Here is a 12865-nt window from a genome sequence, read left to right on the forward strand (position 1 = left end):
CTTTCTGGGTAATATCTTTAGTACCATGGACAAAAAAATATCTTCTATCTGCCTATTGCTTCTACTTTCCTTAAAATATATCCAAGCCCAACCACTTCTCGCCACCTCCTGGATACCACCCTATTCTAGACTGTCCTCATCCCTTGTGGGTTATTGTAGCAAACAACTCACTATGCCTTCAGTGTTTACTCTTGTCCAGTTGAAATCCATCCTCCACACTGCAAGCAGAGTGATTTGCTTAGATTTAAACCATACCGCATCACTCCTCTGCTTAAATCCTTTAGCTGCTTCCTGTCACAGTTGTAATGAAAATCCAAAGGCTCACTTATCTACGAGGCATATGGGGCCTGGGCCCTCATCTACTTCGGCCTCACCTTCTGCCCCCCTCCATTCTGGGTTTCAGCCCCACTGGTCTTGTTTCTAGAACACATCACAAGTCTCCAGTTGGGGTCTTTGTCCACGTGCTGCTTCTGCCTGCAGCATCCTTCACTCAAATCTGCAGATGGCAGGCACCTTCTTGTCATTTAGGCCAAACACCCCTCTGCAAAGCGGTGTCCTGACATCCCCATCTGGAATCACTATCTGTTCCATTTGCCCCATCTTGTTTTCCTCAAGTACTTATCACACATTGAAGTGATCCTTTTAATTCACTGGTTCATACATTTACTTCTATCTTTGCCAAGAAAAATGTAAGGTCTGAGGGGATGGAGACCTTCTCTTGCTCACAATGGTCCCCAACACCTAGAATAGTCCATGCATATCTCAGGCACTCAGCAAACATTTGTTGGATAAACCTGGAAAATGACACTGCTAATACCTATACTGTGGATTGGCTTTTAAGGACTCAGTGAGATAAGTGAACAACTACAGCAGTAGCACAGAGCTCAGCCCAGAGTAGGGCGCTCAGTGGTGTTTATCTTTAAAATTGGGAAGCGAGGGTGGGGCTGACAAATTGCCACCCAGTGTGATGTGGCTGAGGAACTGTGCCAAGGGGCTTAATCTGTGCAGTTATAAACCAAATGCATGCAAATAAGGACAAGTCCTCCTACTCCTTACATGGAGGCCCGTGGGGGATATTAAGGAAATCCCCATAGAATTGACTGCTTTAGCTGCTTGTCCTGATAGATTAAGAAAGAAGCCCCAAGAAAAAACATAAGTTCCCTGGAATGCTTAATGTAGTAATTTATTTGCAAGCACTACTAAAAAGTAATGGAACAGTACTTAAACTACATTAAACTAACTGCTTTTAGTAACTCTAGACTTTGAAATCAAAGAAAGCCATTTGCTTCTTAGAGATGTTAAAAATCAGTCAGCATGTCTGAGACGAGGTGAGCCCAGGGCTGCAGGTTACGGGTTCGTTTCGGGCCTCCTGCCTCTGCATTCAGCAGGCGCCCTCGGACCCTGCAGACCTGGTGCAGATGCAAGTAAACTAAGGCCCCCACAAGTAAAAGGCCTCACACACCCTGCACCCAGTGGATAGTTCTTAATACGCTCCCACCTTACTTTACCTTCCTTCTGCAAAATGAGGTGATTTCACAGTAAGATCTCAGCTGATGTTTCTCATCAAAGGTTCTATGCTCTGAATACAGATGCACTGGTCCAGGAAAGCTCTATGCATCTATCACCAGCGAGTTTTCAGCTTTTGGATCTTGGTTTGGCCACAGAATAGATGATTACTACAGAGCCTGTGGTTTAGCAGTGCAGGCTCTGGGTTCAGAAGGCTAGTAGTGATCTCTTTTACCGAGTGTGACCTTGGGCCAAACTATGTAACCTCTGTGTGCTTTGGTCTTTCCTTCTGTACGCGGGGACAGTAATAGCCCTACACTGCTTAGCACTGTGCATGTAGGAAATGCATGTCAGCCTTTTCCATGACGCCTGTCATGCAAGGAGGACTGTCAGCACGAGACCAAATGTGCGGTGCTTTGTTGCTTTAAAGGATCCCTGTCACTCCAGATTCAAACATGATCTTCTTGGGTGTGACTGAACTCATGGACTTTCACAATGTCTTTCAGGACAGACCAGCCTGACTGTGAAGATGTGGGGCCTGGTGATGGTGCACATCCCTGTCCATTCTAGACACAGCAGTCATCCTGGGGCTCTGTGGGTCTAGGAGCAGAAACAATGAGGCATCTCACCAGGCCATCGAGGTGAAGGTCACGGGAAACAGAAGCCACCAGTAATAGTCAAACTTCTTGGAGAACACGGCCATCAGCAGTCCAACCAGCATCCCATTGTACCCGTGGAGTCCGGAGGCGATCGCGGACCTGGGGGGAAGCAGAGTAATCTGCATTTGACCTCATTGTCCCTCTCTCCTGCTGCTCACAGAGGAGTCAGTTTATTCGATGGATGTTGGGCAATCAAATAGCTGCCAGCACCTTCCAGACACACACACACACACACACACACACACACACACACACACACGTGCGCGCCTTGATTACCTTTGCTGATCTAGAATTAAATTATACACTTTTGTCTTCTCTGTGTCTACACTCTCCTTCTCAGGGGAGCCTCAGATTGCTACATGTAGAGGGAAATCTGAAAGAAACCTGAGGTGTAACACCGGGAAGTTGTGTGTGTGTGTGTGTGTGTGTGTGGGTGTAAGAGAGAGGGGGGTGGGTGGGAGTGGAGGTCAGGGGCAGCTGTAGATGGGGGGCTGGAAGAGAAGGGGGGTGTTCAGAATCTCCTCAGGACTAGAGTAATTATCTGAGAAGCAGAAATCCATGTTTTGGGAAAATAATTATTTTTCATTGTGCTTGCATTTTCTCTCTATTTTCTCATTTGCATTTGGTGTTAGAATTAGTACTTTTTTTGTTTTACATTCAAGCTGCTTCAGGCAAACAGCAAAGATGGCTGGCCCATACCTGTGAAGTCCCGCAGCACCAGTGGCTGGGTATAGCAGGGGCAGTGGGAATAAAATGAGGAAGGCTTGGGGAGATAAAATTGGGGGAGCCTTAGGGGTTGCTTCCACAGCTGCCCTTCCCTGTGGAGATGGCCTCCTAGAACTCTTCTCTGCCAAAAGTCTGGTGGCTTCTGGATTTGGTTTTCATGAGGAAAACCATTACCTTATACCCCTGTTCTGACCATTAAAACTATAAAACTAGGTTCAACCCCAATGCCAAAGGATCTTCATTAGGATCATGTTCCATCACAGCACGGCAGCATCAGTGTTGCTGACTTTGGGTTACTATCTGTAAAGTACAGTCTCCGGATCAGTGGGCTGTGGTGATAGGGGCTGGATACTAGGGGTGGTGATGGAGGGCAGTGGTGGAGGTTCTGACCCGGATATGTGGCTGTGTCAGTGGCTCATTGTGGGCAGTGGTGAAGTCATGGCTCTTTGGAAGAATGCGTATGTAAGGTGCCTAAAATTCTGCACTTATGGTGTAGGACATGGTACTGACCTATCAGCAATGAAGCTCAAATCTTTTCTAGGCACTGGAGCGGAATATGGAACATTTGGACTGCACTTCTCATCTTGGACATGCTTAGAACATAGCCAGGGAGAGAAAACTCAGAAAGCAATTAGAGAACCATCTAATATAGTAATGGGGTATGGTCTGTGGTTGTTCAGAGAGAAAGGAAGGGTCAGAGTACACTGGGGCAATCAGGGTGGCTCCCTGGAGGAGGAGAGATTGAGGGAATGGCAGGATTAGAAACACAGAAGCAACAATGCTCAATTGGGAACAAGTGTGACGTTGAGTGGTAGGCAGTGTGGGTGCATTAAAGAGGCTTTGGAAACCAAGTTGAGGGATTGGATTTTATTCGGATGCATATTTGGCTTAAATTTGCCTTTTCCAAACTCTGTATTACATACTGTCCTATATTATTAGAAGACATTTCTTGCCTGTTAGTCTTGTCCCCCTCAACTAAATTGCAGGCTCCATGAGGGAAGAACTGCCTAAATGTTCTGCACCTGCCACAGAGGAAGTGTTTCCAGAAGGCTCTATGGCTAAATGGAGCCTGGCACTGTCATTTGCTGTGAGCATAGGCGTGGTTTAATTCTGTGAGCATAGGCGTGGTTTAATTCATCTCCAATGACCAGTTCAAAGTTGAGACTCAGGAGACCTTGGCCTGGCTGAAAGGATAAGGTAGGCTGACCACACAAGTAATCACCTCTCCACATGTCTGCCTCAAAACCCAAGACCAACATGGAAAGGGACTCACCTGTCTTGGCTCAAGGCAAGGGCAGTTAAGGTAGAGACCACGGTCCCCAGACCCCCAGCAATTGTCCACCAGGGATTCTGGATCAGGAGCCCTATGAAGATGATGAACCCGCTGAGAGGGTTGTTGACGAACATCACTTGACCAGTCCCCCTTAGGACCCAGTCTGTGAACTGCAGGGCCAGCGGCTTATCTGAAAGAGACGGGCAGAACCAGAGCCATCAGCAAGGTCCAGCCTGTGCTTCCCTGCTGGACCACTGGTTGGCGTGGCAACCAAGGCAGACAGGGATGCTTGAGCCAGGACACTTCCCCTCATTCAGCCTGGCACCCAGCCCATCTCTGAGTGGCCCAGCAGTCAGTTCGCATGGGTGCTAGTTTTGCAGTACACACTGAGGCACCATGCTGAGACCAATTTAATGCCGTTCCAGCCATTGGCTTGGTTGGCAAGAAAGCCCCAGGAGCATTCCAAGGGAAATTTATTGATCCAAGGGAAGGGGTGGCGAGGGAAGGAAGCTCTTTGTATGTGGTGCTGTATGATTCAGTTGAGGGCTGGTATCTGAGCAGCAGAGACAGTAGTCTGGAGAAAGGAAGCTGGGAAAGAAGTGACTTTAGTACAGCGGTGACAATAGTATTGAGTCAGGACCTGGAGGAAGCCAGGACCAGAAGAGGGAACATATAATCGATCTCATTCTCTGGGTTGGTTTCCAGTACAGCCCGTACAGGTGGGGGCAGGGAGGTGAGGTGTGTTTGTTGCAGCATTTAGTTTAGGGAAATGATGAGAAGAAAGACATTAAAAAGAAAAAACTCTGGAATATTGGTGGGGTGATGCCAATACTTGGCACATAATACACAGTCAGCAAAAGTGAAAGAATGACCAATCAGCTTGTTTGGGAAATGGCTTATAGGCTAAGTGGTTGTCCGAAAGCTATTCCATTATTCCCTGAAGGAGTGAAGGATTTTCAAACAATTAAAGTGAGTGAAATGCATTTAATTCCAAAACATTGGGGATTCCAAGTTATTAGGGTATGTTAAGCCTTCCCGAGTCAACTCAGGGCTGGCACACCCCATCGGTGGGAGCCCTCACCATGGCTGAGTGAGGGAGCAGCTTTCTCTCTCCAAGCCAGAGGCAGGGCTGGCCCACTGGCCTGGCCTGGCTGCTTCTTCCCTGGGCACTGACTTACCTTTCAGCCAGCTCCGGCACTCCTTCATCTCGCCTGTCAGGTAGCTCACTGCTCGGAAGAGGCTGATGCCTTCCCGGCCTGCCGAGTCCCAGGGGGCTGCCCCACTTTCTCTCCTTTTACTCCTTTCATTGGGCTTTTCAATTTTCACGATGTGGCTCCCTTCGTTGGATGAGCGGAGATCCTTTCAGGAGAAGCCACGACAAAACATCAGATAATTTAGCTTTTTGAGAGCAGGAGCATTTGGGGATAAAGAAGGTTGCCAGGTTTTTTCCTTTTTGATATAAAGGATCATAAGACAAATATGCACTGCGTCTCACGGTGCCCCAAATGCCCCATTCAGACCAGCTCTGCCCAGGATCTCCACACATTCTTCACAGCAGCGTTTCTTAACCCTTTGTGCCAGGGATCCCTTTTGGCAACTTGGCAAGCCAGTGGACTTCCTTTCAGAACGTAAATGTTTGTAAATGAAAAAAGTAAGTAACATTACAAAGAAAACGAATGACACTGAAACGCACTGACCACAATATTAGAAAAGACTGTGATACACATATAGCCGTGGCAGACCCAATGCCTACTATGACTTCAGGGTAGTGAGGAGTGAATACCTGGGGCCTCTCCACTCTAACTCAGACTCACTGCAGGGCCACCCCAGGTCCAGTGCTCACCACAGGAGCAGCGAGGCCTCTACGGTGACTGCATCATAGCCCAGCTTCTGCTCTAATCCTGCTGCCTTACTTCTATGCAGGTATTGACCCAGTGGCATACCCCTGTAAACTTCTTATATGCAAATCTCCAAGTCAGCTTCCTAGGGGAACCCAATCTGTGACAAGGACAAAAATCTCACATGTGCTAATATGACTGTTGTTCATTTCCTATATTCTTAATTGAAGTAAATGTGAAAGTTTGTTGGAGGTTAAGAAAAATAAAGATGACTTACCCCCTCTCCCAAGTTCCTACCCCGCAATTCTATCTGTGGACCCCTCAGTCAGGACTCCTTGCTCTAAAGTTGTGCTGTCCCATGTAGTAGCTAACAGGACATGTGGCTATTGAGCACCTGATATGTGACTAATCTAAACTGAGATGTGCTTTATGTGAGTTTTAAAGACTTAGTATAAAAAGAATGTGTAAACTATCTCAATGATACTTTATATTGATTATATATTGAGATAATATTATATAGATTCATATATATTAGGATAAGTAAAATATATTATTGAAATTAATTTCACTTTCTTCTTTCTACTTTTTAAAAATGTGTTAATAGAAATTTAACTCACACACATGGCTTGCATTATATTTTAATTATACACCTAAAGTTCTCTCCTCCATTAAGGCAATGAGGGCAGTGGAAAAAATGGTGCCCAAGATGGTAGACAACAACTGGGGAGAGTGATGAGCTAGTCAAAAGCTTAAACAGATAAACAGAGGAATGAGATGTCCAAAGGGGGGTTGGAAAAGCTTGGGGGTATCTCTGTGAATCCAGAAGGCCTCATGTATGTGTAGGGCTGGCACATGACCAGGACAGTGTGTAAGCTCAAAGGAGAACTGAGAGGTCCCTACGCTCTCATCTGGCTGAGTTTGAGTCTCTGTACAAGCAGGAAGTGCAGGCTGAGGTAGAGTTGAAAGCTGCCTCAGTGTTGGAGATATACCCCAACATGCACACAGATCCCTTAGAATATGTCTGTCGAATCATTGGCTGACCAGTAGGCTAATTGACCCAAGACATCAGTGGCTAGAAATGATAAGAAATATATACTACCCAGAATTAGTTCAGAAAAGCCATTAGACAGACATGCCAGCAATTGACTTGTCTTTAAATTTTCTGGTTCTTTCTTCTGACTGCTCGAACCTGATATTGAGCTTCTCTAGCAAATTTTTACTTCTATTATACTTTCCAACTTCAGATTTTTTACTTGTCTCTTTTAAAAATAATTCCCTCTTTATTGATAGTCTCTATTTAGTGAGATATTATGGTCATACTTCTCATATGTTCCTTTAGATCTTTAGACATGTTTTGTTGTTGTTCCTTAATTGTATTTAAGGTGATTTAAAGTCTTTTTCTAGTAAGTCTAATGTCTGGGCTTCCTCAAAGACAGTTTCTATTGACTGCCTTATTTCCCCTGTTCCATACTTTCTTATTTCTTGGCATGTCTAATTATTGTTTGTTGAAAACTGGATGTTCTAAATAATACAGTGTGGCAACTCTGGAAGTCAGATTCTTCTCTCTCCCCAGGGTTGGTTATTGCTGGCTTGTATCCCTCTCCACTGTATTAGTGGCCAGGCTACCTCTGTGCTACTGTGTTCAAGAAGTGCTAAAAGCTGGCATTCTCCTGACCAGTGTGGCTCAGTGGTTGAGCATCACCTATGAATCAGGAGTTCATAGTTCGATTCCCACTCAGGGCACGTGCCTGGGTTGTGGGCTCGATCCTCAGTAAGGGGCGTGCAGAAGACAGCTGATCAATGATTCTCTCTCATCATTGATGTTTCTATCTCTCTTTTCCTTGATGAAATAAATAAAAATGCATAAAAAATAAAGACTGGCATTTGAATGAAGGCCTTCCTTTTGGAGACAATAGGTAATTCAGGGGAACAAGTCTAAGGGGCAAGATTTTGGAGACTGGGTTGGAAGACTGGTGTATGAGTGTGTACATTTCTTGTCCTTAAAATCATGTTGCACACAACATGCTACATTTTCATCTTAGGCCAAGTAGGACTCATCATGGAAGTGACCACGTATTGACTTGGGACAGAATCTCCCTGAACAGTGGCCCCTCTGTGACATTATATAACACAGGCATTGGGTAGTTGGGGAAATAGCACCTTTCACTACCCTTTCCCAACCCCAGCCCCACCCCACCTGGGAAACATCCTAGGAGAAACATTCCTCACCTTTTCCTCAGGCATTTCCAGGAGGGGCAGGGCCGGGTGTGTATCCTGAGGGCTGGAGGGCCAGGTAGGGCTGGGTAACTCAGACTCATAGAGTTTGTATCTGCTGGAAAGAGGCTCTGCCAGGAGAGGACTGCTGTGAGTTTCAGACATCTCCTTCAAGGGGCGGCCGCTCATTGGTCATGCAACTGGTGGAGAAAAAGGGACAGAACAGGTGCATCAGGATCGGGCTCACATGGACTTGGCTGAAGCTGGATAGAGGCCTCAGGAAGCATATGGTCTGCCCTGACACACATGGGACCTGCTGTTCCAGAAGTTTGTGCTGCCAGAGCGGCCTAGAGCCATTCCTCCATCCATGTGAACTTTACCTTCCAAAACTCCCCTATTCTTCCAAGTCCAGAAGAAAGTCCATTCCATTGGGAAGATTTCTCTGACACCCAGAATAGGTGTCTCCCCTTTTTTTCTGACTCCTGAAATATTTTTCTCTACCTTTTATATTGATCGTTGTACTATCTGTACATATATTTTCCCTTAATACATACACATAGATCTGGCTCTTCCAACTTAGTGGCGATCTAAAAGAAACTTGTTTTCTTAATTGTTAGGGAGCCTACATTGCTTATAGTTGACCTCCAGTCTCCCTTCCCTCCCCTCTGCCCTCAGTGCTCTTTCCATCTCCTTCCCTAGAAACAGTAAGAAACTCTGGTATAATCTGTTTGAAGCTGAGTGCACCAGGCTGGGCATCCTTTCCTCTCTGTGTGGGACCGCTAGGGCCAGGGTTTATGCCATGACATGCTTTTGGGAACAACATCTGCCAGAAGTCCTCAGTTTCTCAATCTATTCTGGTGTCCCAGGTCGTCCTGCACTTCTCCCCTTCCCATTCAGTAATCTTAGCCATTCTTCTCTGGCCTCCTTCAGCTCAGTTATGTCTTCATTTACTTTATTGTTTCTTTGAGAGTTGGCTTTGGACCTGCACATAGCCTCTTCAATATGATTTAGATTTTCTCTATTGCTCGGCGCTGCCTCCTCTGAGTTGCAGGGCAGTGCATCTCAGGCCAGTGAATGCAGATCGCTAGAATGGGTGCTAGCATTCCTTATCTTTACCATTGCAGACATTCCTAAGGGATTGCAGACATTTCCAAAGGGGCTGAAGTCTCCCTTTCTATACCGGCATTAGTAACATTTCCCTGACTATTTCCTCTTCTACTCTCAATGAGAGGAATTATTGTTCTTCACTGTTGCTTCCAGAACACTATATACCTTGCTTGTGTAGAATCCTCTCTTCTTTGAGGCCTATACTACCCCTCTAACTGCTCACTCTCTCATTCAATGAAGACTTTAGGGCAGTGGTTCTCAACCTTCTGGCCCTTTAAATACAGTTCCTCATATTGTGACCCAACCATGAAATTATTTTCGTTGCTATTTCATAACTGTAATGATGCTACTGTTATGAATCATAATGTAAATATCTGATATGCAGGATGGTCTTAGGCAACCACTATGAAAGGGTTGTTCGACCGCCAAAGGGGTCGCGACCCACAGATTGAGAACCGCTGCTTTAGGGTCTCCTAATAGTTATCTCTACTCCAATAATTTTCAGCAACTTCAATGTTCAGGCATTGATACTGACCTCACTGACATTAACTCATCATTTATTTCCTGACTTTGCAGATCCTTGTCTTTCTCATCTCTGGTGACTCACTACCTCTTCCTTTCAGCCACTGATTTCCATAACCACACATGGCCTTGATATCATCCAAACTCTGAAATCTCAAAATCTTGATTCTCTCCTCTGGTCACTACCTCCTGGACTTCCAGCTTACCTGCTCAAGTGCACCTTCTGATACAGTTCTTTCATCCCAACCACTTACCTCTACCAGCCCCCTCATCTCCTCTTTCTTTCTTAACCAACTTAAATTTCATGGCCCATCATTTTCCTTTTTTCACCCCCCTTGCTCATTCTTCTCTCCCTCTCTCATTATTGTGTGGTGAAATGCCAGCCAGGTTAACCCAACCCTCCATCTTTTCCATGCTCTTATCAAGCAATGAACATTGCTAGACAGAAATTGCATAACTGGGTAGGCAACTTTCACTTTAAATTGATGCTTGCCATCCTCAATTGAGCTCTTGGCATTTTTCTTTCTCTTTAGCCATCCCAGTCTGGTTTCCACTCCTACTGCCCTTGCTGTAAGACCTCTATGCTGGCAAATCCAAACATGCTTCAGTCCTCATCTCACCAGACCCCTCAGTGGTAATCCATGGACTTGACCATCCCTCCAGACACACTCTTCTCTCTTTAGCTTTCACACTTGACCCTTTCTCTGGCTGCTCCTTCACACTGTCCTTGGCTAGTTCCTCCTGTAAGTATGAGCTCATTCTGGGCCATCTTTAGTGATGCTCCTGCCCAGCTGAACTCAGCTCTTGCCATGGCTTGATCTTGCCATGACTCCAAAATCTAGCATTCCCAGCCCAGTTTTGAGCATTGGATTCATTGACTTAATTGTCTAGTTTACACCTGTGGATGTTCCAGAAGTAGCTTAAAGTTAATACACTGAAACAACTCATTTTCTTCCTAAGTCCTGTCCTCTCCCCTCAAAGGTGCTTATCCAAGGACAAGTCCTTTTTCCCTTCCAAACTGCTCCTTCAGAAATCTCAGGAGTCAAACTCAATATTCCCTGCTCCTCCAGTCTCCAAGTCCAGTATTTCTATCTCTAAAAACACCTTCATGTCCGATGTTACTATTTGGCTGCCATCACCCGCTGCCACCTTTCTGGTAAGTCCCAATTGGCCTCCCCACTTCTCAGATTTCTCCTCCAAGTCGTGCTCCTCAGGGTCATCAGAGCTGTCTTATTAATACTGAAATCCATGTATGTCAGTTCCTTGCTTAAAACCTTTCAATGGCTACAGATGGAAAATGATGCCTTTTACATGGCATGCAAGGTTCTGTAGCACTGAGTTCCCGTTAGGTGTTAGCCTGTCCTGTGCTTCTCTTGCCCTTTGTCCGTGGGCTCCACACTGGCCTTGTTTTAGTGCCTAGAAGGTGTTAAGTAAGTACATTTCCACTTCAAATGTGGATCCATCTGCCTAGAAGGTCTCTACCTTGCTCTTTACCTGGGTAACTCCTACCCATCTTTCAGGCTTTGTCTCAATGAGCACTTTCCAGAGTAGCCTTCCCAGATCTACCCCTGACTGTGTTCTCCTGTCACATGCTGTCAGAGGACCCAGAATTTTTTCTTATAGCATTTTGCACCACTCAATGATATATTTATTTGTATATTTATGCTTCTCTACTGGCATTTAGCAGGCATGAGGACAGGGACCTTGTCTGTTCTGTTGGCTGCTGTAACCCCAGCTCCTAGCACAGTGCCTGGCACATAGTAGGTGCTCAATAAATAAACAGTTAAATGAGGGGAGGAAAGACAGAAAGCTACAGGTGATACTAGAGTGGGAACATTTCCTTGGAGAACTTTACAAATCATGTGGGTCTCATGAGAACTGAACAGCTTAAGTAGGGTATAGGGCCACCCACCAGCCCTGCATTTCTGAGCCAGAACTCTGCCATGTCTACTACCTGTCCTCATTCCCAGGAGGAGATCATTTAAACAAAAGCTGATTTTGAGCGTAGATCAGCCAATATCATTCAGATCCAACCCACTCCCCTTTTCGATGCTGCCACCTGCCTGGAAGGGGGTCGTTTTCTCTATCTGACCCTGGAGGTGAGTATCCGGAGTTTCAGATTGCTCTGCGGGGAGCATGAGGGGGAGGTTTGAGAGCAAAAGCTAACAAACCTGGCAACCTGTCCCTCTCCAACGCTCTGTCTCCCTCTGGTGGCCACGACGTGATAAAGCATCCGGGCTGCTCTGCAGGATTCCTTCCAAGCCATCCAGATAAAAAGCAAGGAGCAACTAACTAGATATCTAGACACATGATTTCCGTGACACCACACATCTGGGTGAAATAGAAATATTTTGGAAAGGCTTTGTGTTAAATTCAGTGGCTGTGAAATCCATTAAAAGTCCAGTTGAAAAATAACTTTTTTTCCAAACGTATTTCATTGAATCTAAGATGTTATCTATCAACTGTAAGATGTATCTTTATTTTGTACATCCCCAAGGAAGAAGAAAATTCCTGCTAGTAAAAATGGAACATCTTGATTTCAGAAATGTTAAAATATAAAAGCAATGTCTATCATCTAATCAAGGAAAAATGGTGTTGTTTTTTTTGTTGTTGTTGTTTTTTGGTGTGTGTGTGTGTGTGTGTGTGTGTGTATGTGTTTAAAGGAATGGGGCATCAGTACACAGGTGGGAGTTGCGAATGGGTAGCTTAGATATTCTTTTCTAACCACAATACTGCAAACATTTTTATATGTCTTTTGATGGAAAATGTGTGTACACATTATGAGCCCTTTAAGGAGAGGGCCTGTTCTCTTGTGGATTTCTGTATTTGCAGGGCCGGGGAGCCAGCCTAGCACATAACAAGCCTCCGATATACGTTTAATGAGGGATGGAAAGAATGAATGATTGCACAGGGGTGTGCTATCCTGAGTCATCCAGAGTCACCTTGGAGTCTCTCCTTTATGCAAACAATAGTCCCAATTACAGACGGAGAAATCAAGGTGCAAGAAAGCAAAGCCAGTG

At 45.4% G+C, this 12865-nt stretch overlaps 1 protein-coding gene across 2 annotated transcripts in view; it reads right to left on the minus strand.

Moving 5' to 3' along the window:
* The window catches only part of SLC14A2 (solute carrier family 14 (urea transporter), member 2), a 159044-nt gene that overhangs the window by 34929 nt on the left and 111250 nt on the right, over positions 1-12865 (minus strand). Inside the window, exons 1-5 of one of the 2 annotated variants that reach the window (XM_015565546.1) lie at positions 10566-10576; positions 8232-8416; positions 5343-5523; positions 4165-4354; positions 2136-2264 (exon numbers count right to left, since the gene is read on the minus strand). In XM_015565546.1, the coding sequence (XP_015421032.1) occupies positions 2136-2264; positions 4165-4354; positions 5343-5523; positions 8232-8405 (674 nt within the window). In that variant the 5' untranslated portion in view covers positions 8406-8416; positions 10566-10576. Of the gene's footprint in view, positions 1-2135; positions 2265-4164; positions 4355-5342; positions 5524-8231; positions 8417-10565; positions 10577-12865 lie in introns of those variants that run through there. The other variant, XM_006766103.2, reaches the window with a different exon arrangement.

The sequence above is a fragment of the Myotis davidii genome, unplaced genomic scaffold (genome assembly GCF_000327345.1).
Source record: "Myotis davidii unplaced genomic scaffold, ASM32734v1 scaffold259, whole genome shotgun sequence".
NCBI classification, from domain to species: Eukaryota; Metazoa; Chordata; class Mammalia; order Chiroptera; family Vespertilionidae; genus Myotis; species Myotis davidii.